The 27,729-nt window shown below is 34.2% G+C and overlaps 2 protein-coding genes across 2 annotated transcripts in view; one reads left to right on the top strand and one right to left on the bottom strand.

Annotated features, from left to right (window-relative positions):
- The window catches only part of LOC108910474 (RRP12-like protein), a 35,243-nt gene extending 22,633 nt beyond the window's left edge, over nucleotides 1–12,610 (bottom strand). The window contains exons 1-8 of the mRNA XM_018715074.1: nucleotides 12,428–12,610; nucleotides 12,058–12,371; nucleotides 11,685–12,002; nucleotides 11,385–11,630; nucleotides 9,190–9,419; nucleotides 8,603–8,879; nucleotides 8,383–8,547; nucleotides 8,076–8,330 (exon numbers count right to left, since the gene is read on the bottom strand). Coding sequence (XP_018570590.1) covers nucleotides 8,076–8,330; nucleotides 8,383–8,547; nucleotides 8,603–8,879; nucleotides 9,190–9,419; nucleotides 11,385–11,630; nucleotides 11,685–12,002; nucleotides 12,058–12,371; nucleotides 12,428–12,563 — 1,941 coding nt within the window. The 5' untranslated portion in view covers nucleotides 12,564–12,610. The remainder of the gene's footprint in view (nucleotides 1–8,075; nucleotides 8,331–8,382; nucleotides 8,548–8,602; nucleotides 8,880–9,189; nucleotides 9,420–11,384; nucleotides 11,631–11,684; nucleotides 12,003–12,057; nucleotides 12,372–12,427) is intronic.
- Nucleotides 12,611–14,770: 2,160 nt separating this feature from the next.
- On the top strand, nucleotides 14,771–27,163 carry LOC108910468 (DNA replication licensing factor Mcm2). The gene is made up of 11 exons (XM_018715067.1): nucleotides 14,771–14,865; nucleotides 14,934–15,091; nucleotides 15,174–15,606; nucleotides 15,672–15,883; nucleotides 15,971–16,163; nucleotides 16,224–16,659; nucleotides 20,488–20,738; nucleotides 20,798–21,054; nucleotides 21,578–21,782; nucleotides 25,305–25,643; nucleotides 26,956–27,163. Exons 1-11 carry the CDS (start codon nucleotides 14,854–14,856, stop codon nucleotides 27,088–27,090), a joined length of 2,631 nt encoding a protein of 876 aa, XP_018570583.1. The 5' UTR covers nucleotides 14,771–14,853; the 3' UTR covers nucleotides 27,091–27,163.
- The last annotated feature ends 566 nt before the right edge of the window (nucleotides 27,164–27,729 follow it).

Here is a 27,729-nt window from a genome sequence, read left to right as displayed (position 1 = left end):
CTTGTCGAAATTCGGTAGCATGTACCATATTTGAGAAAAATGAAGTTGCATTTTTTTTTGCTCACATAAAGCGGCACAAGTACATTAACAAAATATTAAATGGAAAGAGGACCTTATCATAAAATGAGCTGAAGACATTTAGCTACCAACAGTATTTGCATTTAAGACTATAATTTTAATTTCTTATGTATCACATGAAACAGTTAAATTGTAGAACATTTTATTAACTAAAAAAAAAAAGAAATTTTAATTTATTTTAAGTTTCAGTTTGTTGTAAACTAACATTTAAAAGAGTAAATCAAAATAAACAGATTATGGTAATTAATTGATTAAATGTGCAAACTCGAAATACTACAGTAGATACTGAAATTGTCCCCCATTTCCTTCTATGCAACTTCATTTTTCTCGGAAATGATACATGCTACCGAATTTCAACAAGTATACCTTTTTTTTTGTAGTATGCTTTCTTTAGAGTTTACAGAAACGTTTAGAAATGTAATAAATTTTGGCTTTTAACATATTTTTTTTTTCGATTGTACCCCTCCAATTACCTGTATCGGCGACACTGCTTTTCAAAAAGAAACCATTTGCACATTATTCTTAACGCACAGTTGATGTTTACTCGTGTACAAATTTTGACATTTTTATCTTTAGGAGATTTAAAGATAATTAAGGAAAACCATTTGGAAAGTAACAACTTCAATACACTGTATCTCAAAAACAGGGCGTCTAAGAAAAAAATTTTACATGAACTACCCCTATTATTTTTTAACATAGGCCAACGCTCGGGGTCAGGTTCCTTACTTAAAGACAATATTATTTTTTCATATTAACATGGTTCCGATTTTGCTTCGTTTCTTAGCTACAGTGTCCAAGTTCTAAATTAAAATATATTTTTTCCAAAAATATAGATTTCCACTTGAGGGAATTAAATTAAATTTGAGCAACTAACTATTTACAAACGAATACACATTCCTAGATATTATTATGTTGAACATGAATTACAGGACCGGACTACCTTGCAAGCCCTTGGATTTAAAATGTTGAGTGTCCACCTTCAGCTCAAATACAACCCCGAATTCGTTTTTTTGACTCGTCGAAATATCGCGATGTCTCGGCGAATTAAAGCGAATTCATCTGATACAGTGACAGGAGTTTTATAAACAAGCTTTTTCATGTTTCCAGAAGTAGAAATCTATAGGTGTTATATCTGGGGAACAAGGTATACACGCAATTGGACCATTTTTTCCAATCCAGCGGTTTCCAAAAATTTTATTCAGATATTGTCGAACTGGAACCGCAAAATGCAGCTGTACTCCGTCATGTTGGAACCATAAACGATTATTTCTCATGTTTAGACGAAGCAAATCTGGGAGGTTTGGAACTGCTTTAACTATTAAACTAAAAATTTGCATACATGTCTCAAGGTGTGTGTGGTGAGCCTAAGCGGAAGTTAACACGTGAAAAGTCTCTTCATAAATTCGTTTGTTTTTGGTGGTATGTACTGTCTAATTAAATTTTAAATATTCATATTAACAAGTACAGTTTGGGAAAACATATAACCAAAAATTAGTTCAGCTAATCGATGATGTTGCTGCACAAACTTTTAAATCAATCTTGAATACCCTAGCTAGTATATAAATATTGAAATATAAAAACTCCAACAGTATCAGTTGGTTTACAAAAAGTATCTGGTATCTGACTTCTTGCTTTTATCTAGAATTTATTTAAAGGAGACCACGCACTGTGTTAATAAAATTTATATTTCGTATCATGTCGAACACAAATAATCATATTACATTAAAACAATTGTATGATGAAATTGTTAGAAACAGAACTGAGATAAAGAATTTGATTAATGCAAGTGAGTCAAGATTAGAAGTAGAAATCAACGAGTTGAATGATACAGCCGAAAAGCTTGAAACTGAAAATCAGATTCTAAAAACTGAGTTAGAAAAAGTTAAAGTAACTGAGAAGAAAAACAACATCCTAATACAAGGTGATTCATTAACAATGGGAAAGTCGAAAGCTGAAGATACTACACGTGAAATGGTGACCATTGGCCCAAACATGCCTTTTCCGAAAGTTGATAGTTTCGGAAATACAGGGTGTTGAAAGTTAAAATTTTAAATCGTTTTTTTGCGATTATTCTGAAAATATGTAGGTTAGGAACTTGAAAATTTGTGAAACTATATTTTTTTAGGCGACGAATAAGATGCGTGTTGTAATTTCAGCATTGCTCATAGAGGGCGCCACTTACGACCAATTTTACCGAAAATTTAGTTAATAACTTTTTACCCTGTATATTTAACATGAAACTTGATTCAAAACCTGAAAGAGCTATCATTTTTCCATTAATTATGTACTCTTGTTTCATTTCGGTATCTCGATCCGTTTTCGAGAAAAATCGATTTAACGAACACTATGTTTTGATAATATGAGAAATTAAAAGCGAAACAAACCAAGTGTTTCTTCGTGTTATTACAACAATTAACAATAAAACAAATAAAATACGTAATTATGATTTAAAGTAATTGTTCGAAGAATCCACCGTTGACACTGATACACTTTACACGTTTTCTGAGAGATCTTCGAGTTTGAAACAACATATTGGGATTGCGTCTGACTTCGTTGGCAGCGATTTGTATTCTTTGCCACAACTCTTCACACGAGCCAATAGATTCTTTGTAAACTATATCTTTCATTCGAGACCAAATAGAAAAATCAAGAGGATTGAAGTCCGGACTTCTGGATGGCCAAGCAAAAATGCTTACATGGCCAATCCAGCGATTTGGAAAAACTGCATCTAAATATGCACGCACTGGCCAAGAAAAATGCGGTGGAGCTCCGTCGTGCATGAACCACATGTCTCTTCTTAAATAAAGTGGAACTTCTTCAAGCCGTGGAAGCATTTTTACTTGGCCACCCAGAAGTCCGGACTTCAATCCTCTTCATTTTTCTATTTGGAAGAATCTATTGGTTCGTGTGAAGAGTTGTGGCAAAGAATACAAATCGCTGCCAACGAAGTCAAACGCAATCCCAATATGTTGTTTCAAACTCGAAGATCTCTCAGAAAACGTTGTGTAAAGTGTGTAAATGTCAACGGTGGATTCTTCGAACACTGACTTTAAATCGTTATTACGAATTTCATTTGTTTTATTGTTAATTGTTGTAATAACACGAAGAAACACTTGGTTTGTTCGCTTTTAATTTCTCAAATTTTCAAGTTCCTAACCTACATATTTTCAGAATAATCGCAAAAAAAACTATTTAAAATTTTAACTTTCAACACCCTATATTTCCAAAACTGTCAACTTTTGAATAAGGCATGTTTGCGCCAATGGTCACGATTTCACGTGTAGTATCTTCAGTTTTCGATTTTCCCATTGTTAATGAATCACCCTGTATTTGGCTTATTTAAGAGAAGTGAGTCACATTCTTGTGAACAGTTGTGTTTGAAATGAAATAATTTATTGTCGAGCTCCATAACTGAAACTGACAATAATTTTTTCTTCCTTGGTAAGGAAGAAAACAGTCCACTCAAAATTAAATTCGTACGTTTTCTTACTAAATTGGAAATTCTAAATAGCAAAAACAAATTACATGGCTCTAATATGAGTATTGTTAATGACTTAACGCATGAACAATTAAAAAATCAGAAGCTACTCAGGAAGTATATGCTTCATGCTAAACAAGAAAAGAAGCATATGTATATAAAAGGTGATAAGTTGTATGTTGACAATGAAATGTATACCGTCCATGAATTGGAAAGTATAACTAACGAAGTAGTAGATACCAGTTACGAATCCTCCGGTGCTTCCTATACACCTGCTACAACCTTACCTGTATTAGTGAACAGTGACCTCGGAATTGGTGTTCTACCAACCCATAAGGAAGATAGGCCATTGGATAGTAATGGTGCAGTCTCGAACTTTTTTGCGGGAACATCTAAGAAGCCTAATACTAGATTGCGGGATCGAAGAGGCTGTCTTAATTAATCTATTTATTTTTAAATAACTGTATGTTGTAACATATTACGGAGTATTTGGGTATAATTTAATAAACTAGTTTTAAATTTGATTTTCTACATACTTAGAATTTATTTTTGTAATGTGCCAATCACTAGTGTTTGCTCATATGAATGTTCGTTGCATATTGGGTGGCTTTGATGTACTCGTGATTATATTGACAGAGAAAATATTAGTATCTTTGCCGTATCGGAAACTTGGCTTTATCCTGATTTTGATCCACAGCTTATTTCTATTCCTGGTTACAGCTTAGTTCATGCAGATAGAAATGGTAGAGGGGGTGGATTAGCTTTTTTTATACAAAACAACATTAATTATTTAGTAATCTTGAATGACTTTAAAATAAGTAAACACTTTGGAGCAATTCTGGATTAGTACGACTTTATTGGATAGTTCTTATGTATTTGGTGTTTTATGCCGACCACCGCGTTCTAATATTTTGCATGGCTTAAACTATTTGGAAAATAGTCTTTCGCTTGTAGTACCTGCATACGACTATGTTTGCGTCGCAGGCGACTTTAATATTGACATGCTTATGTTTGGTCGTCCTATAGAGTTGTTCGGTAATATTCTGGAGTGTTTCAATCTAACTCAAGTTGTTAATGAACCAACTAGAGTCACTAGTACGTCACAAACTCTCATTGATATAATTTGCATATCTGATCCAGATAATGTTTCTTCCTGTAAGGTGGTAGATTTGCCGGGGATTTCTGATCACTTTCTTACCGTATGTCAGTTGGCTAAAGTAAAAATTAAACCTATCGATAAGTATGTTACTTATAGAGATTTTAAGCACTTTAATGACCAACAGTTTTATAGTGGCATAGCTGACATAAATTGGGACCATATTTACTCCTTGAATGATGTAGATCTATCTACAGGTTGATTACTTTAATTTTAATGTACTGGCTGTGTTAAACAACCATGCTCCACTTAGAACAGTCAGAGTTACTAAACCTCATTGCCCTTGGTTAACTGTAACTATTAGAGATATGATAAAACTACGTGACATTGCCTTTCGCAGATATAAATAATTGTCCAAGACTCAAAATAACTGGAGTTATTACAAGCAAATTCGCAACTATGTCACTGGTGCAATCAGGCGTGAAAGAAAGCTTATATTCAATTTTCCATGCGTCAAAAAAATAGCAAAGTATTATGGAACACTTTTAGAGTTAACTGTTATTGAAAATAAACGATCATCTGATCTTCCATCTACATTTAATAATGTAAACTCAGTAAATTTATTTTTTAATACTATCCCTATTGTCAATAAAACTCAAGCTTGCATTGATATGTTGTCAAAATATGATCGTCCATTAAATGTAGTGAATGATTTTAAGTTTTCCCCAGTCCAACCCCATGAAATTGTTAAAGTAATTAATAAATTAAAAAGCAATTCTGTTGGCTCAGATCAGATTTCGTTAAGAATAATTAGAATCATTTCATTTCATCTACTACATCATATAACCTATATGTTAAATACTGCAATTGCAACCAACAGTTTCCCTTCTAGTTGGAAGCATGCATATATCATACCTCTAGCCAAAGTCTCTAACCCTACTGAATACTTGCATCTTAGACCCATCAGTATATTACCTACTATATCAAAAATCAATAATGAAAGATCAAATATGTTCTTATGTCTTTAGCAATAAAATAATACCTGCAGTACAGTCCGAATTTCGTGCACAACATAGCACTACGACCACTCTTTTAAATATTACTGATGACATATTTCGTGCCACTGATGCCCAGAAATTAACGTGCCTCATCTTATTAGATTATAGTAAGGCGTTTGACTCTTTGGAGCACGACTTACTCTGTAGAAAGCTAAATTTCTTTGGATTTAATATTAATGCTGTCTCTTTTATACGTAATTATTTAAGTAATCGTGTTCATAGTGTTTCACTTAATTCTGAGATTTCTAGCCCATTACCGCTTAGATTGGGAGTACCTCAAGGCTCCATATTAGGACCCTTGTTATTTTCAATTTATATATCCGACTTTCATACATTTATAAATAGCTGTAATATACATCATTATGCTGATACACAGATTTACCACTCATTTAGTTTTGATCAATACAACGCTGCAGAACAGTTGATTAATTCTGATCTGAATTCACTCCATAATATATCACTGGCCCATAATTTAAAATTGAACGCTAATAAATCTGCTATGATACTTTTTGGGTTCAAGGCAAAAAGAGATATCATTCGTCATAGAATGAATATCAAATTGAATGTGTTGCCTGCAGTCGATAGCTGGAAAAATTTAGGAGTAAAGATCGACTCTGATTTGAGGTTTGTTATGTTAATTATCTGTCCAAATCAAGTTATAATATCTTCAAAAAGCTGTACTCTCAAAGACATATATTGGACTTTAAAATAAAATTGCAACTCTGTGAGACACTCATATTCTCAAAATTGTCATATGCTGATACTGTTTATGATCCTGCACTATTGGAACGCGATGCCAATAGATTACAACTATTACAAAACGCATGTCTTCGATTTGCTAAAGGACTGCATAAATTTGATCACGTGAGCAATAAATTTACTGAAGTTAATTGGATGAAACTCGATAAACTGCGTGCTATTCATGATTTTTGCCTCGTACATAAAATTTTAATCATGCGTACACCTGAATATCTATTCAACAAACTTATACTTCTGTACTCAAATTACACTAACACGAGAAAGAAGCACTTATTACTTATACCTAAACACTCGTCTGCCACTATGAAACGTAGTTTCTCATATATATCCAGTAAGTGTTATAACAACTTGCCTCCACAATTCAAACATTACTCAATTTTTAATTTTAAAAAGAAAATAATAGAATTTGTGTGTCATATGGATAGCTAATTTCAGGAAACGGATTCTACCAGGTTTCGGATTTCACTTGGGTTCATTTATTGTTAGCATTTTGTTGATTAGTAGTATTATTGATGTTTTTTATTAATGTATAATTAGTATTTCTTGATTTGTTCTTTATTATGTAATGTTTTTTGTTTTTATTATGTAATTTTTGTTATAGCTAAAATTATTGTATAAATTTAAATTAATTTAAGGTCAAGTTGAAAAGCAGCCTTTGGCTGATACTTCACCTTTTCATTGTACACTTCACTGGCAATGAATAAAGACCATTTATTATTATTATTAAGGCTAGATTTTATTCGAAGGAACTACCTTAATTTCAAGGAGTTCATGAAATAAATTCATTTTTTAAGCTGCACTTAAACTTTTGTTTAGCTCCCGAACTGGATTGTATGTATACGCTTATCAGTGTTCCTTTTTTAAACAAACTGCATGAAACTAATGGAGTGGCAGAGCGGAACTATAATGGAAAATAATTTCGTAAAAACAGATTGCTTTTGTAATACTGCGATATGTTACTAGTCTCCATATTTTTTTATATCAGTGCATACAAAGCAGCTAACATAAAAGAAGTTTTGGAATGTTTAAAAAAAAAATGCATTCTTTGTACGATGTAAATATTAACTTATATTGGTACGTGGGTAAGCATATTTTGCTAATTGTTAGTAAATCTAGTTTGTTTTAAAAAAATTATTTTTTCTGCTTTATACTAATTTGATATAATTTGAAATATTTTTAAAATCAATTCAAGTTTTTAATAAAGTATTTACTATTTTCTTAAAGCACTGTGACCCTCTGACACCGAACTAGTTTAAGTGAACTACATAACAATCCACCTGATGTGATACGACAACACAGTGCTAGAATGGCAAAAAGCTATTGACCAACATTAACTGAACCAAAAATGAATGGTCCAATGTCATTGCTTGATCTTGTTATATTTATTTTAGTTCAGTTTTTACTACGCAATTTGAAAAAATAGACTTATGTGTTTCTAAAGTCCAAATGTAATCTCCATATAAATATTACTCCCATTCAAAGTTATTCCCTATAAAATAATCATTTTGAAAATGAAAACAAAGCAGTTTTTAAGAGCAAACAAGTGATAGTGAAGGTTTTCCAAAGGAAACCTTATTTAATCAACACAGTAACCATAGAAATTTACCTTAAAGCTGTTCTTGATATCGGTGGGATGATTACAGAAACATGGCAATAAATTCCATAACTGCAAATATAATAACTCTGAACTGTGGGCCCCAATACCATCATTCGATTCGGCCAACTGAACAGATCTCCGATGACAGTAAAGCGCTAATGGCAATATCCCTTTAACGAAATACTCCAATGTAGATATTTTTATATTTTCTTTTAGTACAGGTAAGAGCCAAGATCTATCTATATTCAAGTCTCCATTGTCTTTCTAAAAAGTAAAAGGTAGATAATTTTTATCACAGATCATTTCATTTTTTTACCTTTAGTGAAACAACATTTAACACAATCTCAGGACCCATTGACCGGATTGCAGCTCCTATAGCATGTTCCAATTCGTTGTTGTAACTAAACTTGTAAGAATCCCTAAGTTCCGCAAGAGACTTCAATAAACCCAGCAACATATCACTACAGTTTAAACCGGCAATCTAAAAGGTTTATATTAGATAAAATAAAATTAATTTTGATACTCCATATATTTACCTCAAACATAACTTTGACTATATGTAGAACCTGTTGCCAAACTGTGCTGTATTGGTACCCTAATCCCAATTGGATTGTATTGAAACATTTTTCTAACTTTGATCTATTCTGCTCAACAGTACCAGGAGAACTGCATGCTGTAGCTAATGCATCTTTCAATAAGACATCCATTGCATGTGTTGCACTATTTACAACTTCTGATTTCTCTGACAACCACAACTGTGTGAGGATATCAAAAATCTTGGGAAAAATTGTACATGCCATAGCAATATCAACACTAAAAATAAATTTTTTTTTTTCACATATGAGTAGATTAAACAAAACATTTAATCAACACACATTTTTAAGAGAAAGATTTTTAAATCAATTCGTTAATAAAGAGAGCTGCATCAATACAAATAATACTGGAATTTGGAACTACTTCAAGTATGTATTTTTATATCTAAGATTTGAAGTGTTAGAACTTAACAGAACAAATTATATTTATTTCATTTACATTAACATCAAAGCTAAGCAGAAATATTTTTTGGGATTGAAACAAATGAACATAAGAAAACTAAACAAATAAACTTTTACTACACACTTACTCGGCCAAATGTACATGTGCTTGTTGCATAACTGCTACCCAAGCTAGAGTAGGTTGTACATCACTTGGAGATGGTTGGTATTCATACAAAGCAGATATTAACTGAGCGTTTAATTTTGCAGGCACTACTGCAACTTGTGAAGAAAATAATGTAAATAGTACTTGCAACCCACAAGATGTCACTATAGGGTAATTTAGTGTCATTAAACGTAAAATACTTTCACAACATTTCTACAAAAAATTAATTTTTATATTAACATCAATATATGAGTTATTCCAATTTATAGGTGTACAGGCCACAAACATAGCACGTAAAAAACAAATACAGCTCAAATATTTATTGTTAAATAGTCAAACTCAACTCAATTTTTTCGATACTTATTTTTGAAAAAAAAAAATATAATAGCAATTTTAGTATGTAACATCTAATTACACAACACCACTCAAAATGGCACCATACTAAATCAAATTCCATAAAAATGTATACATTTTTAAGTACTATATATATATTTAAAATGTAATAATTCTTGATACTTTTGTATTTATTTTAATTACTTGTTTATTTAATTTTTAATTATTATTTTATTTTATACAGGTACACAACTTAATATGTTTATCATCGCACAAACAATATTGCACACTAAATTTGTCCATACAAGCAAGTGGTTATTTTCGATTTTGTCCACATGTTCATGTGTGATGATGAACTCAATCTTCTAATGTAATAAGTCTTTTTGGGTTCTGCGGTTTATTATTTCAGGACTATCAAAGCAATTAGAAACCATTCTCAAATCTCGGATATTTTTTGTTGGAATTATATAACTTTCCTTAATAACATATTTCTGTATTGTTACAAAAAGGCAATTTATTCTTGAACGATTTTTATATTTACCGATTTTTTGATCACCCTGTACACACAAGCAAGCAAAAATTTTAATCAAGAATGCCTTTTTCTCGTAAAATGAGAAATAAAAATATTTTCCCTCTTTTCCACTTTAACCATGGACACACTGTAGAATGGGAACTTAATCGAAATGGTAGTTCAATCGAATTGAATTGGTCACTCAGTATGATAATTTGGTCCAATATCACCTATAGGGAGTTTGGCATTTATTATTTTTTATCAGCAAAATTGCAAGTTGAACTCCTAATAAATATTGGCACAATTAACGGCGTTACACCGCCATTTCTACCTTCCGAAACCACCACTGTGAAGTTTGCATTACTATATATTGCTCGTAGATATTGCTTTTAAATGATTACATATTTTTTTCAACATCATACAAATTCAACTTCCTCAAATAAAGTTGTTAACAAAATTATTATTCTGCTCAGCCATCTGTAGGAGGAAATAATTCAGTACCTACTTATTTTATTTATAATTGATTTTTAAATATCTCATTAAAAAAATTTGATGTAAATATTTAATAGTATTGAAATAAGAGCTTTCAAACCATGTGACCATAGTAATTTTGTTTGGAAGAGTAATTTTATTTCCTTAATGTTGGTATTATCATTATCTTGAGCGTAGCAATGGTTTGTCATTATTCATTGTAAACAAATCACTATTTGTGACACCAGATGTAAGGATTTTTTGTTACCAATACCAGTCATGTAATGTTGGATTGCCTAAACTCAGCATCACATGGCCTTGTAAACATTTATGAAGGCTCTGTACTTAAAATATGTAATAGAAAAGTTCAAATTTATCTGCAGTTGAAGCGGAACTTACAATACAAAAACAAAACGCGTGTTACATCAAATTTGGAGAAATTGAGAAGAGAAAATTATGTTAACTGGGCGTAACCAGTGCCCTGTAATTCCCAGCAATGTCGGGATCTTGTGCACAACGATGCCCCAGCCATTTGTTTTGGTTTTTTACAACATATTTAAAAATCTCACATTATAAAAATTGACTTGATGTTTAAATAAAAAAATATCTATGGATATCAACCTTAAAATGGACCTCAACACTGGAAACCGTTATTTTAAAGCGTTTGTTTTGGTTATGTATTAAACAGCCATTTTCAAAAGCATATCTTAATATATTTCAAGCTCGTTAATTTACAAAACAGTGAAACAGAATTTTCCTTAAAATACTGAAATTACAGTATATGCTCTTACTATATTGATAACCTGTACTCCTAGAAATTTTGATACTCTATAGGTACTTTATTAATGAAATTAGCAACACACCTTGATATGATTTTTAGAAAATCTGCAAATTGTTTCCTGCATCAACCCAAGTGTATGTAAAATAGTTGTTTGACCTGCTTGAACTGACGAAATAAGTACAATGCCCGAACTTCCTCCCTTACTTCTATCCAAAGTTTCCTCACAAAACTCAGCAACTTTATCTGCTGCGGGATTAGAAGCATTTTCTTGTGCAAAACAATCTGCGTTGATAACGACAGCAACAGCTTGTTGTGCAGCTTTTCTCCACTAAAAAAACTATCAATGAATAAGTTAATAATAATAATAATAACTCAGATCAACCTTTGGTTTTGAATGCACACAGAATGGGTTTAAAATTGAAGTAAATATTTGAACAGTTGAAGTATGATTCCACATAGCTAATTCTTGAGTCTTTAATAAAACTGATAAAATGCCAAATACAGATTTAATAATTGTGTTGTTCTCAGAATTCGCAAAATCACTTAAAATGTGTAACATTTTCCTTGTTACATCATTAAAATGGGACCTTAACACAGGTGTAGGTACAGTTTTAATGCCCATATTTAAAAGAGACAAAACTGCTGTTATTTGGTCTTCATTTTTTTCATCAGCATTATACACTTGCTCTAATGTTGTGACCTAAAACGATTGGAAATTAATTTGGTTGTGACCTCAATTTTGCAAAAATAATTACCAAAGCACAATAATATTCAGTAGGAGATTCAGATCCATCATTTTGTTTAATAACTTCTGTAATTGCTGCTAAAATTGCTAACATTTCTTTATGTAACACCGAGTCAGAGCGAAAAACCTTTAAGAATCTACTAAAAGAAATATTACTACAATCTGACCATTCCGATGCAAAAGACTGCATAGATTGATATGAAGATTGTGGTCCAACAGAAGATTCAATATCTTCTTCCATTTCAACAGTTTCTGTTCTGGGTTGCACATAAGTTTGTATGGAGTCATGTTTTCGTAAAGCATCTGATGTTAATTCACTAGGTCCTAACAAATAAGCCTTAACATTATTTTAAAAAATCTAAAATATAATCGAAACTAACCTAAGTTTTCCTGAAAAAATCTAGACTTCGCCAAATCTCTATGTTTACGGGTTTCAGGATTTGAACTGGAACTTTGTCCTTTAGGCCATCGCTTCCCCTTTGTCTGCCCTTTCAATTTACTTCTAAACTTCCCCATTTCGGTAATTTTTTTAACACATGTGCTTCTCTTCTAATTTTTTTGATATCCAGTCATTCCAGTTAGTGATGGGAGATTTCGAGTGAAAAATCGAGAGGTACTCGATTATTGAGATCACTCGAGATATCTCGAGATGTTTACTCCCACCACTCGAGTGATTATTACCCCACGGTTGCACCTCAAAATGTTAGTGCATACTGCAAATAGTCACTGATTGCGTAACCTTTTTTTTAGAATAAAACGAAAAAGTGGTTAGGTTTTGAAGTGCGAGAGCTTTTTTTTTTTTTTAGCTACGCTTATAAGTAATATATGACTAATACAAACATATTCGTGCGCAGCTGGGATGAAAACGACCAATATCTCGTGTCTCGAGTGATCACTCGTTTATTAGAAGTACTCGATTACCGATAACTCGATTATCAAAATTGGTCGATTATGCCCATCACTAATTCGTCATCCAGTCAAGGGCATTCACTCCGCGCCATTATTCTGTGGCTAGAAATTGGCCTCAATGATTTGGGATCGAGGGGGATTATCCCTCTTTATCCTGCCTCATCTCGTGTAGGCCTGGACAGCCTTCGTAGGTGGGCCNATTGATGTATATTGTTACTGAGAAAATAAAGATTGTTGTAACTAGTATTACTTTTTTTTCGACAGTAAGTGCCGTTATGGAGGAAAACGAACATGGTTCTATTTATTTAAAAAAGAAAGTCATTAATATTATTTTAAAATCAAATTAGGTGTGAAATCGGTAAGTATATATAAATTAGACAAATATTAAAATGTATCACAATTTTTAACACACACGCCACTGGTTAAGAGTTCCCTAGTAAACAAAGAACTACCTTCATCCTTGTTTAATAGTAGGATGTCTCAAGTTGTGGAAAATCAAAACAATTCCTTTGCAATGCATAGGGAATTACTTGTCTAGTTATTCTGAGGTCTTTGGTGCTTTCTCTTTCAGTCACCTACACCTTCGCCGAAACGCACTTCCTAATGTAATATATGCTCTAATATTCGAGTGATAATTAACTAGCGTGATACAACTTTACACAATTTCTTTCTTTCGGGCCTTTCGATTTGGCAAAAATAGTAGCTAAAAGTAGCTAATCCTAACTTAGAGTTACTCTGAACTGACATTAGTTGGTAATAGGTACTACATATTATAGGCCAAAACGAAGGCCCCCTGGTTCGTATTCATAAACAAATATCTTCAAAACCGGTGTCATGGATGGAATAGGAATTGTTTCGTGTACCACCTAATTCTTATTCCAGTCATTCCCAGAAGACGTTCATGTCGAAATAGTCCTCAGATGGGGGTATTTTGTAGAATAGATAATCGTAGGCCCAACGCCCAACATCGTAGGAATCGAAACCTTCGAATTAGTGATGGGAGATTTCGAGTGAAAAATCGAGTGGTACTCGATTATTGAGATCACTCGAGATATCTCGAGATGTTTACTCCCACCACTCGAGTGATTATTACCCTACGGTTGCACCTCAAAATGTTAGTGCATACTGCAAATAGTCACTGATTGCGTAACCTTTTTTTTAGAATAAAACGAAAAAGTGGTTGGGTTTTGAAGTGCGTGAGCTTTTTTTTTTTTTTAGCTACGCTTATAAGTAATATATGACTAATACAAACATATTCGTGCGCCGCTGGGATGAAAACGACCAATATCTCGTATCTCGAGTGATCACTCGATTATTAGAAGTACTCGATTACCGATAACTCGATTAACAAAATTGGTCGATTATGCCCATCACTACTTCGAATCTTCGAATCTTTCCTTTGGAACTTGGAACGATTTGTTCGGGAACGTTAGAGCATATACTATATGGAGGAAGCACTCTTACGGTGACAATGTAGACTAGTGGCAGAGAGAGAAAGATTAACTTCTAGTACTCTCTTTTTCTCCCGCACAGGCACATGATTGGCTAACACAACTGCTCCACAACGACTAGAGAGAGAAAACGAGTACTTAAACTATTGGTGTCTGTCTCTTCCAGATCTACCTTTTGTAACACACGGTGCTTGCTCTAATTCATAGTTCTATGTTTTATTCTGAATGCATAGAAATTAGAAATAAAAGAAAAGTAGCAAGTAGTTCAAAGATGACGTATCGGTATTTTTGAACGCGACCACTAATCACTTAAAAAAGTTAGGTTACACTTAAAAGTTAAAAACTATTTCCCGCCAAATGTCAAGTTTTGTTCGTGTGTAATTTTATTGCCGATTTTATTCTTTCTTGTTTAATAGTATTTCATTATATTTAAAATTTAAGTTAAAATGTCTGAAAGGGTAAGTTTATTGTTTTAAATATATTGTGGAAACAATTACTACTCAATTTAAAATCAAAATTATTATAGCCTGAAGAAGATTCCCCTCTGCCAACTCCTAGGTCTAATATGTCCTCACCAGCTCAGGATTTAGAGCCCTTTGAAGATGAAGGAGCACTTTTAGGAGATGTAGATCAAGATATGGAAGAGGAAGATGGCGAGGAATTATTTGGGGATAATATGGAAAAGTGAGACTAATTGTTTGGCCTTTTTAACTTTTTAATTTCTATAGTAGATTAAGTAATAATATGATACGTTTCCTTTTTACAGTGACTACCGTCCTATGCCTCACTTGGATCGATACGATGACCGTATTGTGGACGATGACGAATATGATCAAATGTCCGTTGGAGATCGTTTAGCCGCTGAAGAAGAACTGAGACGGCGAGACAGAGAGATGGGCATCCTTAGGAGAGATGATAGAGAATTATTTTATGACCAAAGTGATGATGAAGAAGATCCACGACGTAAGAGACGCATAGCTGAAAAAGCTGCTGTTGGAGAAGTCGAAGATACGGAAATGATTGAATCCATTGAAAATCTCGAGGATACCAAAGGGTATACTATTAAAGAGTGGGTGATAATGATGGGGCCTAGAACGGAAATAGCTAACAGATTTAAAAACTTTTTACGTACTTATGTTAATAGCAAGGGACAGTACGTTTATAAAGAGAAAATTAGGAGAATGTGTGAAAATAATCAGGTAATGTACCTTTAAATTAATTCTTATGTTTGACGTGGTCAGTTGATTAATTGTTTATTTTTCAGTCTAGTTTTACTATAGAATTTCCAAACCTTGCAAAAAAAGAACATGTTTTGGCTTATTTTCTGCCTGAAGCACCTTTCCAAATGTTGGAAATATTTGATGAAGTGGCTAAAGACATAGTGCTCTCCATGTATCCAAGTTATGATAGAGTTACTAACGAAATTCATGTAAGGATATCTGATTTACCTCTTATAGAGGAACTTCGTACATTCAGGTATGATACCACTTTTTCTATATCAGTTGTATTTAAAATAACATAATTCAAATTTAATTTCGGTCAGCACTATTAATTATTTTATAGGAATTTACATGTGAATCAACTGGTAAGAACTCTTGGGGTTGTAACTGCCACAACTGGAGTATTGCCACAATTATCTATTGTTAAGTTTGATTGTAATAAGTGTGGGTGTATATTGGGACCTTTTATGCAAAGCCAGGAATCAGAAATCCAACCTGGCGCTTGCCCAGAGTGTCAAAGCCATGGACCATTTATGGTAGAGAAATTGCTTCTTTTAATTTTATTTAATTTTATTATCAACCCTATTTTATTTCAGATAAATATGGAGCAAACTCTTTACAGAAATTACCAGAAAATCACCCTCCAAGAATCTCCTGGTCGCATACCAGCCGGCAGAGTGCCCCGTTCCAAAGATTGCATTTTACTGGCTGATCTGTGTGACCGTTGCAAACCTGGAGACGAAGTGGACGTTACAGGGATTTACACAAATAGTTACGACGGTTCCCTCAATACCGACAATGGCTTCCCAGTTTTCTCCACGGCCATCTTTGCAAATCATCTCCTTGTAAAGGATTGTAAACAAATAGTGCAGTCTCTTACAGATGACGATATAAATGCTATTATCAAAATGAGCAAGGATCACAGAATAGCGGACAGGGTTATCGCCTCGATAGCGCCGTCTATTTATGGGCATGATTTTATCAAAAGAGCATTGGCTTTGGCATTGTTCGGAGGAGAACCAAAAAATCCAGGTAAGACAGTAAATTTTAAGCCTTAAGTTTTCTTAAAAATGCATCTTTCATGTTTATTTAAAAAAAATCTCTTAAACAATATGTCGTATGTTGTTTGTTTAAATTATTATTTTCTAATTAGTCTAAAAAAAATTTGTGAAGTCAGAATACTGAAAAATCTATATCTAAATATTATAATTATATATTCAAAAATGCACTAACGATCTCATTTACATGAATATTTAATTCACTACAACGTATAGTATAAGCAAGTGATGCGATTGAAACCAATTTGTATTTCGCTTCACTTCGTAACATTTACAGCGGTTGTCATGGCAGCGAGGCGGCCAAATTGAAGCAGCATTGTCATCGCCCATCGCCTGCCTTTAAACAGTTTATACGATACATCGCCCAGTGCACGATTATAACGGTTCTTTGTTAATATTTGTTTTGTATCAATAATTATAGAAATGTTTCCTATGTATGATCCAGTATGTAATTTATTGGAAACGACATTTTCCATATGGAAAATTGAGGATAAAAGGGATTTTTTAAATTGGGAGAAACATGTGCTTTCTCTCGATATGGAAAAAAGGGAGAAGACAAAAGACAAAGTGTACATTCAGAAGTTAAGGAATGAATGGTATTTGGAGTATAAGTGGTTGTGTGGAAGTGTTTATTTAAAAAACTTTTCTGTATGCCATGTTTAATTGTGGGTGTAAAGTCGAGCGTGTGGAATAAGGAGGTATTTAACAGTTTTGGGTACATCACGCGAGGCTGTCGTAACCACGAAGCTTCTTTGGGACATATACGGTGTGCGTTAATGTTCGCAGAAGTCCACAAGCCGACCTAATATTTCTATTTTTTTCAGTTTTTCGGTAATATTGCAAATGCAACTAAAAATTTCTAGATTCATTTAAAACTGTTTGATCTCAATGTCACAAACCACCACTGATTCACTGTTGCTTAATATCTACTAGACTATTATCAATGTTTAAAATGTTTGTTTTATTTTTTTTTATCCATTTAACAGCACTGTTCAATTTTCAGATCATTACTTTACCATAGTAGCTGATTCAATTTCTTTTATAACACCATATATTTTTTTGCGATTTTGAATAAAAAAATATTTTAATTATATGGCAATGTAAACTTTGTTTTGCAATAACAGAATAAAAAAACTTTGATTAAAAAAATTTGTATAAGTTATGGCAATAAAATAAACTGTTTAAAATTATTTCCTACCCATATAAACCAATATAACAAAATTCTTTCCAGTAAAATAATAAATATATAAGGAATTTTTCTTTTAACCACATATTGGATGTATTGTATTTTTTACATCCTATAAAAATATGAGGTTTGATCAAAAAGTAATGGGAATTGCTAATGTTCTCAAAAATGATTTATTTAATCTTCAATTTTTATCACATGATATTATACACTTATGTCAACGTAGATTCCAGTTTGAGAAACACTGGTTGAATGCCTCTTTAGGTATCGTCTTGAGTACGGTTTGCGATTTTGCCTTTATCTCATCTATTGTTGAAAAACGTCCATTTAGTCCCCTTTTGAGTTTGGAAAATAGGGAAAAGTCAAAGGAGTAATGTCTGGAGAATAGGGTGGTTGTGGCATCACAACGGTTTCGCCAAGTACTGTTGGATAAGCGTTGTCGTGGTGCAAAATCGACGAGCTGTTTCCTGTGTTTTTATCTTTTTCTCCTGATAGCCTCACGCAAATTTCACAAAACTCGTAGGTGTTACTCCTTGTTACCGGTACAACCGAGCAGTAAAATTTCATCATGAACTATTCCATTGTAGTTGAAGAAAATGGTAAGAAGGACCTTCACGTTTAACCAGATGTCGCCTCTTCTTCGATGTCTTCTTGGCCTTCCTGAAAATATTTGTACCATTGATATACTCGTGGCTGTGACATAGTATTATCGCTAAAGGACTTCTTTAACATTCTGAACACTTTTTAGAAATAAATAGTAGTTCAGAAGACATCAGCTATATCCGCATTTTGTATTCACCCTGTATATTTCAGAATACATATTTGAGTGCAGTATTTATTATATACTAGCAACCCGTAGCCTATGTTACTCCGAGGAGATGTAGCTTTCGGTAAAATTGGTTGAGTAGTTTTTGAGTTAAATCGTAACAAACAAAAAATCAATAATCTTTCATCTAATGCAACCCTAATATTAATTTTAAAATAATTCACGATATATCTATATACCTAAAGACAACAAACGAACTCAAAACTAAAAATGCAAAACCTTTAAATTTAAAACAATGTGAAAACAAAACGAATTAAATTAAAGTACCTATGTTGAGGACTATCAATTTTAATTAATAAGTAAGTAGTTAGGTATCTAACTACCTAAAGAAAACAATCACGAAACAAAAATTCGTTTATGAAGTTTTAAATGATTCACAATAAGAAAAAAACAAACAAATTATTAAAACTCAATGAAATAAAAGTATGTTTACAAGTATCTATGTATGTTCCGACTACCTAAAGACAACAAATACAAAACAAAAATGTGACCTTAAAATATGGAAGCAATTATAACTTTCCAACAACATCTAGAAAGAAAACACAGTCGTCAGTAGTCACCTCCATTCGCTCCAAGTCAGTTTATTAAAGGATCACGCGCGTATTATCGCTCGGCTTATTAGCTAAACAGTAGGCAAGACGGTGCGGGGGAGGGTCATCGATCGCATCAAGCGAAGCGAGGCGCTTGAATTTTATGCAAGCGTCCGTAATTTTTTTTGCGATTACTCCTAAGATATTCATTTAAATTATATGATGTGCATGAAATGCTTAAAGCCTCTAACTTATTTAAAATGATAAGGATTAATACTGTATTTGTGTAAATAGCTTTTACATTACCGCTTTATAATTGCCAATTTTTTAAAGTATTAAAATGGATATAGGTAGTATGTTATCTTTAACATATAGACATATGCCATCGCGGACTTTTCTATAGGCATATATAAGATACACAATTCCACCATACATTGATACACTACATAAACTTTCGGACCCCCCCGGCTCGGGGGGGTCCGAATTAATTTCGTTGCGCATTATTTTGATTTTGCTATATCTCCTAAGGTATTCATTTAATTTGCATGGTGTAAAGTGAAAAAATAATCTTCATGAAATGCTCAAGCCAACTGACGTATTTAAAATGATAAGGATTAATACTGTATTTGTGTAAATAGCTTTCCAATTACCGCTTTATAATTGCCCATTTTTTAAAGTATTAAAGTGGATATAGTATATTAGGCTTAAGAGATAGACATATGCCATCGCGGACTTTTCTGTAGACCTATATAAGATACACAATTCCACCATACACTATTTTGATATATCTCAAAGGGTTTAGGCAGCGTTTTCGTTGAAAGCTCCCAGACGGCTTATTTTTTTCCGACGCCTCCAACAAATATCGTTAATGTATACAAAAACTTAACAAATTATATACTAAAACCTTCCTCGAGAACCACTCTATCCATTGGTGAAAACAGCATGAAAATCGGTGCAGTAGTTTTTGAGTTTATCGCGAACAGACAGACAGACGCGGCGGAGGACTTTGTTATAATATGTATTGATTATTTTAAAAAAGAAAATGTGCAGCATATAAGAAGAATTTTGATATTTTTGATTAAAAAAAAATCCTTACAACTAAGGAAGAAATCCTTGGTCCAGTTTGGTTAAGCTTGGATTATACATAAGGGCAATAGATTTCTGATTGGCATAATTTCATGTTCATTATTCTGGCTATATTATGAATTGTAATGAGAAAACTATCCGTTGACTAGTAATTAAAGAGCAAGTTTATTTTAGGTCAGAAACATAAACTAAGAGGTGATATAAATGTCCTAATCTGCGGAGATCCCGGTACAGCAAAATCGCAGTTTCTGAAATTTGTTGAGAAAATTGCACCCAGGGCGGTATTCACCACTGGACAGGGGGCCAGTGCTGTAGGTTTAACAGCGTACGTTAGGAGAAACCCTACCACCCGAGAATGGACGTTGGAAGCAGGCGCCTTAGTTCTGGCAGATCAGGGTGTCTGTTTAATAGACGAATTTGATAAGGTAGGAGTGTGATTACCACCAGTTTTAAAAATTATGTTAATTTACCGAGTTTATCATAGATGAACGATCAAGACAGGACTTCAATTCACGAGGCGATGGAGCAACAATCTATCTCGATTTCAAAAGCTGGTATTGTGACGAGTCTACAAGCACGTTGCTCAGTGATCGCAGCTGCCAATCCCATTGGTGGTCGTTACGATGCTAGCATGACGTTTGCGGAAAACGTGAATCTGTCCGATCCTATTTTATCGAGATTTGATATTCTCTGTGTTGTGAGGGATGAAGTGGATCCCATCCAAGACCAGCATCTTGCCAGGTGAGATTTTTTTTTTTATGAAGGGAAATGAGTATAATAATATTCAAGGATGTTTTTAATCATGTCTTTTAAATGTTGTTATTCATAAATTGTTACACAGTGTAACTGATGCAAATCTGGAAATGGAAAAAATTTCCTTTAATCTATGGTTATAGAAATAATTAGGGGATTTTGAAAACATTAATTTTTGTGTGATTGGTGAGCGTTTGAAGTAAAAATTTCAATTTTTGTCAAAAAAAAAGAGGCAATCATTTGTCAATGAATAATGTTAAAATCAATTTATCGAAAATCCCATACATACTTCTCTTCCGAATGTTATTTTAAAGATATGGTCAAAATTTGGGAGTGAATAGAATAAAAATTGTTGGAATTATGTTTCGTATTGTTTTAAAAAATCGTGTTTCGAGAATAATCCGAGCTTTGGAAAACCACGGCTCAAATAACTGAGGTTTTGCACGTCTTTTAATTTTTAAGAAAATATCAGTGGATGTGTTGACTCAGTTTTAATGAAAATTTGTGGTAGGTTTGTTGTCGGTTCACATATCCGCCACCACCCTTCCAAAAAGGATGCCGATGTGCCGGAAGTAGTAGAAAACGACTTGCAAATTCCTCAGGAAATGTTGAAGAAATATTTGGTTTATGCCAGGGAGAATATTCATCCCAAATTACAGAACATAAATCAGGATAAAGTAGCTAATATTTACAGTATGTTGAGGCAGGAATCTCTGGTGAGTAAAAAATTGCATTAGTAGAAAGAAATTGGTACCTATCGAATTAGATTTAATTTGTTATGTGTCCAAGTGTCATTACAAGTACATGTACGATGAAAGACTACAGATTCTAGACTAATTCATATATATCTGAAATTAATTCGTTTGGCCACTGGATGGGGTTAAATTCCCTGAAAATTTTTGATTTTCTAAATAACTCTAATAAGTATTAACCGATTTTAATAATTTTTTGGGTGTAGGTGTGGTGCATTTGCTTTCTGTTGACATATTTTGGTGTTATACAGACAAGGTTCGTAGAGGCCTAGAAAACCGAGAATATCGGGAAAAGTCAGGGAATTTGTTATTCTTCATAGAAAACAGGGAATAGTCAGGCAATTTTAAAGGTAATCATGAAAGTCAGGGAATTTGATGTTTGCAACTGGAAATTTTGTGAAAGCTAGCCGTGGATTCTTGAAAGAGAAAATTATTGTGGTTTTGAAACTTTTTATAAGAGGTTCTTTGGGTTAAAAAAAAGATTGTGAAGTCCAGTCTAAAAAAAGTTGCATAAACAGCAATTAGTATGTAAAAATGAGTGACATGGATTTTTTTCTATAAGTCGGGGAAAACCTGGAAGAGTTCGGGAATTCTATAATACTTTGTACCTTGACAGAGTGATTCTTTAAATTTACAACTGTTAGAAATTTGATGTATGGAAGTGGAAATATCTATCCATAAACATTTTTTGGTTCATTTTTCAACGGTATGTGATGTTTGGAAGTTTTTTGTCTAACAAGTGAATTGTTTAGGTATGAAAAAATATTTTTTTATGAGAATTTATTATGATAAAATTTATCAAATTTTATTTAATTTTTCAACCAGATTAAATGGGGAAAACTAATTTTTTTAATAATGCAGAAACTATGGAACGACTCCACGTAAACATTTAATGAAGAGCAAATTTTTGTATATAAGAAAATGGGGGCTATTTAGAGAATCTTTTATAGTTTATCTGTAGTTACTAACATGTTTTCAAGTTTTCACAAACTTACTCCTGCTTTAAAAGTATGATTGATGGAAATTGTAACTAATACTTTTTAGAACAGACTCAGTTTTAGCATATTCCATTCAATTTCTTGATTTTGCAAAGGTGTAATGCTTGAGAAGAGACTGATATAAAGTCAGATTCCTACTAGCAACATAGCTAGCTGATGTACACCCACTTCGCTGAGTTAATGTATTTGTATTTCTGTACAGTTTCCTTGTCATAAGGAAAAAGGATAGCATGATACATCTTCATTGTCTTTCCAACGCCTTATATCCAAATCTCCCTCTAAGCTGCGCGGATGCGCGGCCACCCTCTAATTTTTCGAATGTTGCACAGCTATTTTTGTATTCTGCGCACAATGTGCTTGTTCACCATTTTGTTAAATTTCATTTTATAAAAGGATTGCATCTAAAAAAAAACATACCCTCCTTACCCCTCCCCTCCCGCGCTAGCCTAAGGGCCTCCTTAGCAAAGCGCATGCCAGGCTGCATAGCCGCACTACCCTACCCAACCATACCACACATAAACATAAACAGACGAGCCGGCGAAGCATGAAGAGCGCCAGAAGAAAGGGCCCTAGCCGGCGGGGCCCAGCCAGGACAAAAGGAGGTCCCACAAAGCGCCTACACCGGCCGCATTTGCGGTCGGGCTAGACGACGGATGGGGCCCACATACGAAGGCTGTCCAGGCCTACACGAGATGAGGCAGGATAAAGAGGGATAATCCCCCTCGATCCCAAATCATTGAGGCCAATTTCTAGCCATGAAATAATGGCATCTAAAAATGGCAAAAATCCAAATTTCACAAAAAAAAATTAACGATAATGTAAAGATCCCTTCTCGTTTGTGTGTTATTAAAATGTAGGTAATTTTCAAGAGTATTTATTAAAAAAAAATTTTGACTTCAAACAAAGACACAGGGACCCCCATCCCCCAATTTTATATACGTACATTTCTGCTCCCATTTACTTTTGTACCGCACAGCCAGCGAAAAAATTAGAGGGAACATTACTTATATCTCATTCTGACATATTGCTATTTCTCTCTCATATCGTTTTCCCTCCAAAATGTCATTCTTTTTTCCTACAAAACTGTTCTTACTCTATTAAACATCTTCTATCTCTGTTCTGTAAATGTTTTGTTTTAAAAAATTAAGTTTAACTGTTCGAATAAAAGTGTGAATTAGGTCGCCTACCTACTCACTTAAAATATAATTTTTATTTTATCTTGTTTTTCTTGCGCGTTTTTTTACTGGTGACACGGACAACGCCGATTTTCGGCTCCGGATAATTCATCCGCAAAAGTATACCGAATGATAGTGCGCGCTTTCCACTCTACAAATAATAATTATTTTTATATACACACTTAATTAACTATATTATCGCCACGGTAGCGCAGTCGGTCGAGAGTGGGGTGGCAAGCATTTCTCGGTCAGGCTTCCTATATCTGGTCCGGGTTTGATCCCCGGTGTCGGCACTGGCAATGTCGATGGATAATGGGTGTTTGTCCGCGTTTTTTCAAGTGTAGCCCCCTTCTGCACAGCCTTTGGCTTTGGATTTGGGAGTTGTCTCATTTCTGTGATGTGTTTTATGTTTTTTTATATGTGCATAGACTTATCCAAGAGACACCTGATCGTTCTCTATCTTTAAGAAATCCATCAAAGCACGGACTGCGGGATCTTTGTAAGTCTGTGTCACCTTCGCTTTTCATTTTAATTTATTTTATTTTTTTGTTTTCTCAAAACTCTAACATTGAGATTATTTACTCCAAAGAGTTGGAAAATTCTCATACAATTTATTTCTAATATCTTCTATCTCAGTCTAACATCGTAATTCCTCTTTACATCATTCTTTTGTTCTATGTAACAGTTGTTTCTCTGTGGGCCCTTTTTGCCTACCCGGCCGTCCCATCACCTAACCACTCTCTGCCTCTGACCCTCTTCGAACCTACCCGATGCCCTGATGAACGCCAGGATTTTGGTCCATGGAAGGTCTCTCACCTCAACCCCTTGCAGATCTTCAGCACCAAAGACTTTGTCTTATTCTCCCAAAGGCTGCACACTGTCCCAGAAGGTGGACAGGGGTGTCCTCCCCTTCGCCACATTTCGGGCATAGAGGGTGCTCCTCTTACTTAAACTGTTAGTAAAAATTGTACAACAGACCAAAAAACTTTAAAAATATTTGTCATTATTTAATGAATGGAAAAAATGTTTATGTACATATATGAATATTTTCACCCAATATCAATTTTGTAACAGTTGTAAGTTTTAAAAATCACTCTGTATGACACCGATATGTGTCAATTGAAAGCAAGAACCCATACTCCAAAAAGAATAAAAATTCCAAAATTTTTCAGCGACTTTGTTATTAACAGCCTTAGGAAGTGATTTCATATAATTTTGAATTATTATTGTCTGAGTCGGTCTATTTGCATCCAGGAACATGTCTTCCGTTATACACATACTTACGGGACACCCTGTATATTTATATTTCGTAGGCCACCGGCAGTCTTCCTATAACGGTCCGTTACATCGAGAGCATAATCCGCATGAGCGAGGCTCATGCAAGAATGCATTTAAGGGAGTACGTTCAAGAAGACGACTTGAACATGGCTATAAGAATGATGCTGGAGAGCTTCGTGGAGACCCAGAAATATAGCGTCATGAAGACGATGAAGCAGGTGTTCCGACAATATCTCACATTCAAAAAGGACCACAGTGAGCTCCTGTTATATATCTTGAGGCAGTTAGCTCAAGATCAACTGTCGTTCCAGAGAAGTACCTCAGAAATGGAAGCACTCACTATAGAGATCGACGAGAAGGATCTTCTCGATAAGGTAAGTCTGTTCGCATATAAGCATTCTATCATAAAAGTATCTGGAATTTGTCATTTAAAAATTTTGCATAAAGTAGATTTAAATTTCTTGTTTGATGCAAGGTTGATAGCACTGTACTCTACTCTGACGCGAATATTTTATGTTCACTTTTATCGAAATCTCAAGCACACGAATAGTACAAAGCATTCAAATATGGTCAAAGATGATTGTCTGGTGTGGAGTCGCTCGCAGGTATAAGTATCTGGTCCGTGGCGCCAATCTGCCATGGTCCTCTTCCGGGAATCATATCTCTCGTTGCACATTGTTTCTTGTCAGTAGTAACTGGTAAACCGGTCCGGCATCAGGCTGGCACTCTTGACGTAATACTTAAAATGGGTCACTTGCAGACATGTGTACCCACACACCACCCTGCAAGTATTTTTATTCAAAACAACGTTAGTGAAAAAGAAGTGTTGTCGGGGCGAGCGTTCGCTGGAGAGTCGTCTGGTGTGGAGTCACTCACAGGTATAAGTATCTGGTCCTTGGCGCCAATCTGCTGTGGTCCTCTTCCGGGAACCATATTCTGTGTTGCATGTTGTTTCTTGTCGCTTGCAACGGGTAAACCGGTCCGGGCGGCGTCAGGAGGGCGCTCTTGATGTAATACTTAAAATGGGTCACTTGCAGACATGGGTACCCACACACCCTCCTACAAATATTTTTATTGAAAACAACGTTAGTAAAAACAAGTGTTGTCGGGACTAGCGTTCGCTGGAGAGTTGTCTGGTGTGGAGACGCTCGCAGGTATAAGTATCTTTTCCTTGGTGCCAATCTGCCGTGGTCCTCTTCCAGGAACCATATCCCTTGTTGCACATTGTTTCTTGTCGCTTGCAACGGGTAAATCGGTCCGTGCGGCGTCAGGCTGGCGCTCTTGGTGTAATACTTAAAATGGGTCACTTGCAGACATGTGTACGCACACATCCCCCTGCAAATATTTTTTTATTGAAAACAACGTTAGTGAAAAAGAAGTGTTGTCGGGGCAAGCATTCGCTGGAGACTCGTCTGGTGTGGAGTCGCTCGCAGGTATAAGTATCTGGTCCTTGGCGCCAATCTGCCGTGGTCCTCTTCCGGGAACCATATCCCTCGTTGCACATTGTTTCTTGTTGCTTGCAACGGGGTAGACCGGTCCGGGCAGTGTCAAGCTGGCGCTTTTTACGTAATACTTAAAATAGGTCACTTGCAGACATGTGTACCCACAAATATATTATTATTGACAAATTCTGGATACTTTTTGGATAGAATGTACTTTTATGAAATTTATTTTGACGTTTTCCAGGCCAAGCAAATCGATATTCACGACCTTAAGCCGTTCTACCAAAGCAAAATATTTGAGTCGAATGACTTTGTTTATGATGCTAGGAGAAAAGTCATAGTACACACAGTACCGGAAACAATTTCTACAGAAGATTAAAAAGTACATTATTTTTTAAGCATATCTTATAGATTATTTTTTTTATTTATTAAATATAGTTTTTCATTATACTGTTTTTCATTTTATTAAACGAAATTATATCTAATTATTACTGTTTTGGAAAAGGCAGAATTTTTAACTAATTTAGTAAAAACAGTTTGATTCTAAATTTATGTCATACATACCTTATGTCATACATGTCTTTTATGGTACTTCCAGTTTGAGTTCTTTGAAAATATATGGGGTGTTTCTGAAACAGTTTTGTAAAAATTGTAAAATTTAAACCCATTCAAATTTAACATTTGTCAATTTTGGACCACTGAGTGTTAATACAAATTATTAAGAGAGCCCATAGCAAATAGGCAACCAACAATACATTTTTATAGATTTTATTACACATTTTGTCTAAATATGAATAATAATATTTCTACCCCTCATTCTAACCACGAGAATTAGCCCAGAAGTCGGAGACTTGTGCGGGAGAGGAGGCGGCATATTATTATTCAGCAGGCCGCATTTGCGCCCAGGAACGACTTATGTTGGTAGGCCCTAACCACCATTCAGTGAAGGAATGAGGGAAACCTGGAAAACCTCATTAATTAGGGGGGTGGTCAAATGCCAACCGGTGTCAATCTCTCA

The sequence above is a fragment of the Anoplophora glabripennis genome, unplaced genomic scaffold, assembly GCF_000390285.2.
Source record: "Anoplophora glabripennis isolate ALB-LARVAE unplaced genomic scaffold, Agla_2.0 scaffold434, whole genome shotgun sequence".
NCBI classification, from domain to species: domain Eukaryota; kingdom Metazoa; phylum Arthropoda; class Insecta; order Coleoptera; family Cerambycidae; genus Anoplophora; species Anoplophora glabripennis.
Note: the sequence above shows the minus strand (reverse complement) of the source record. Positions and strands in the feature narration are given on the sequence as shown.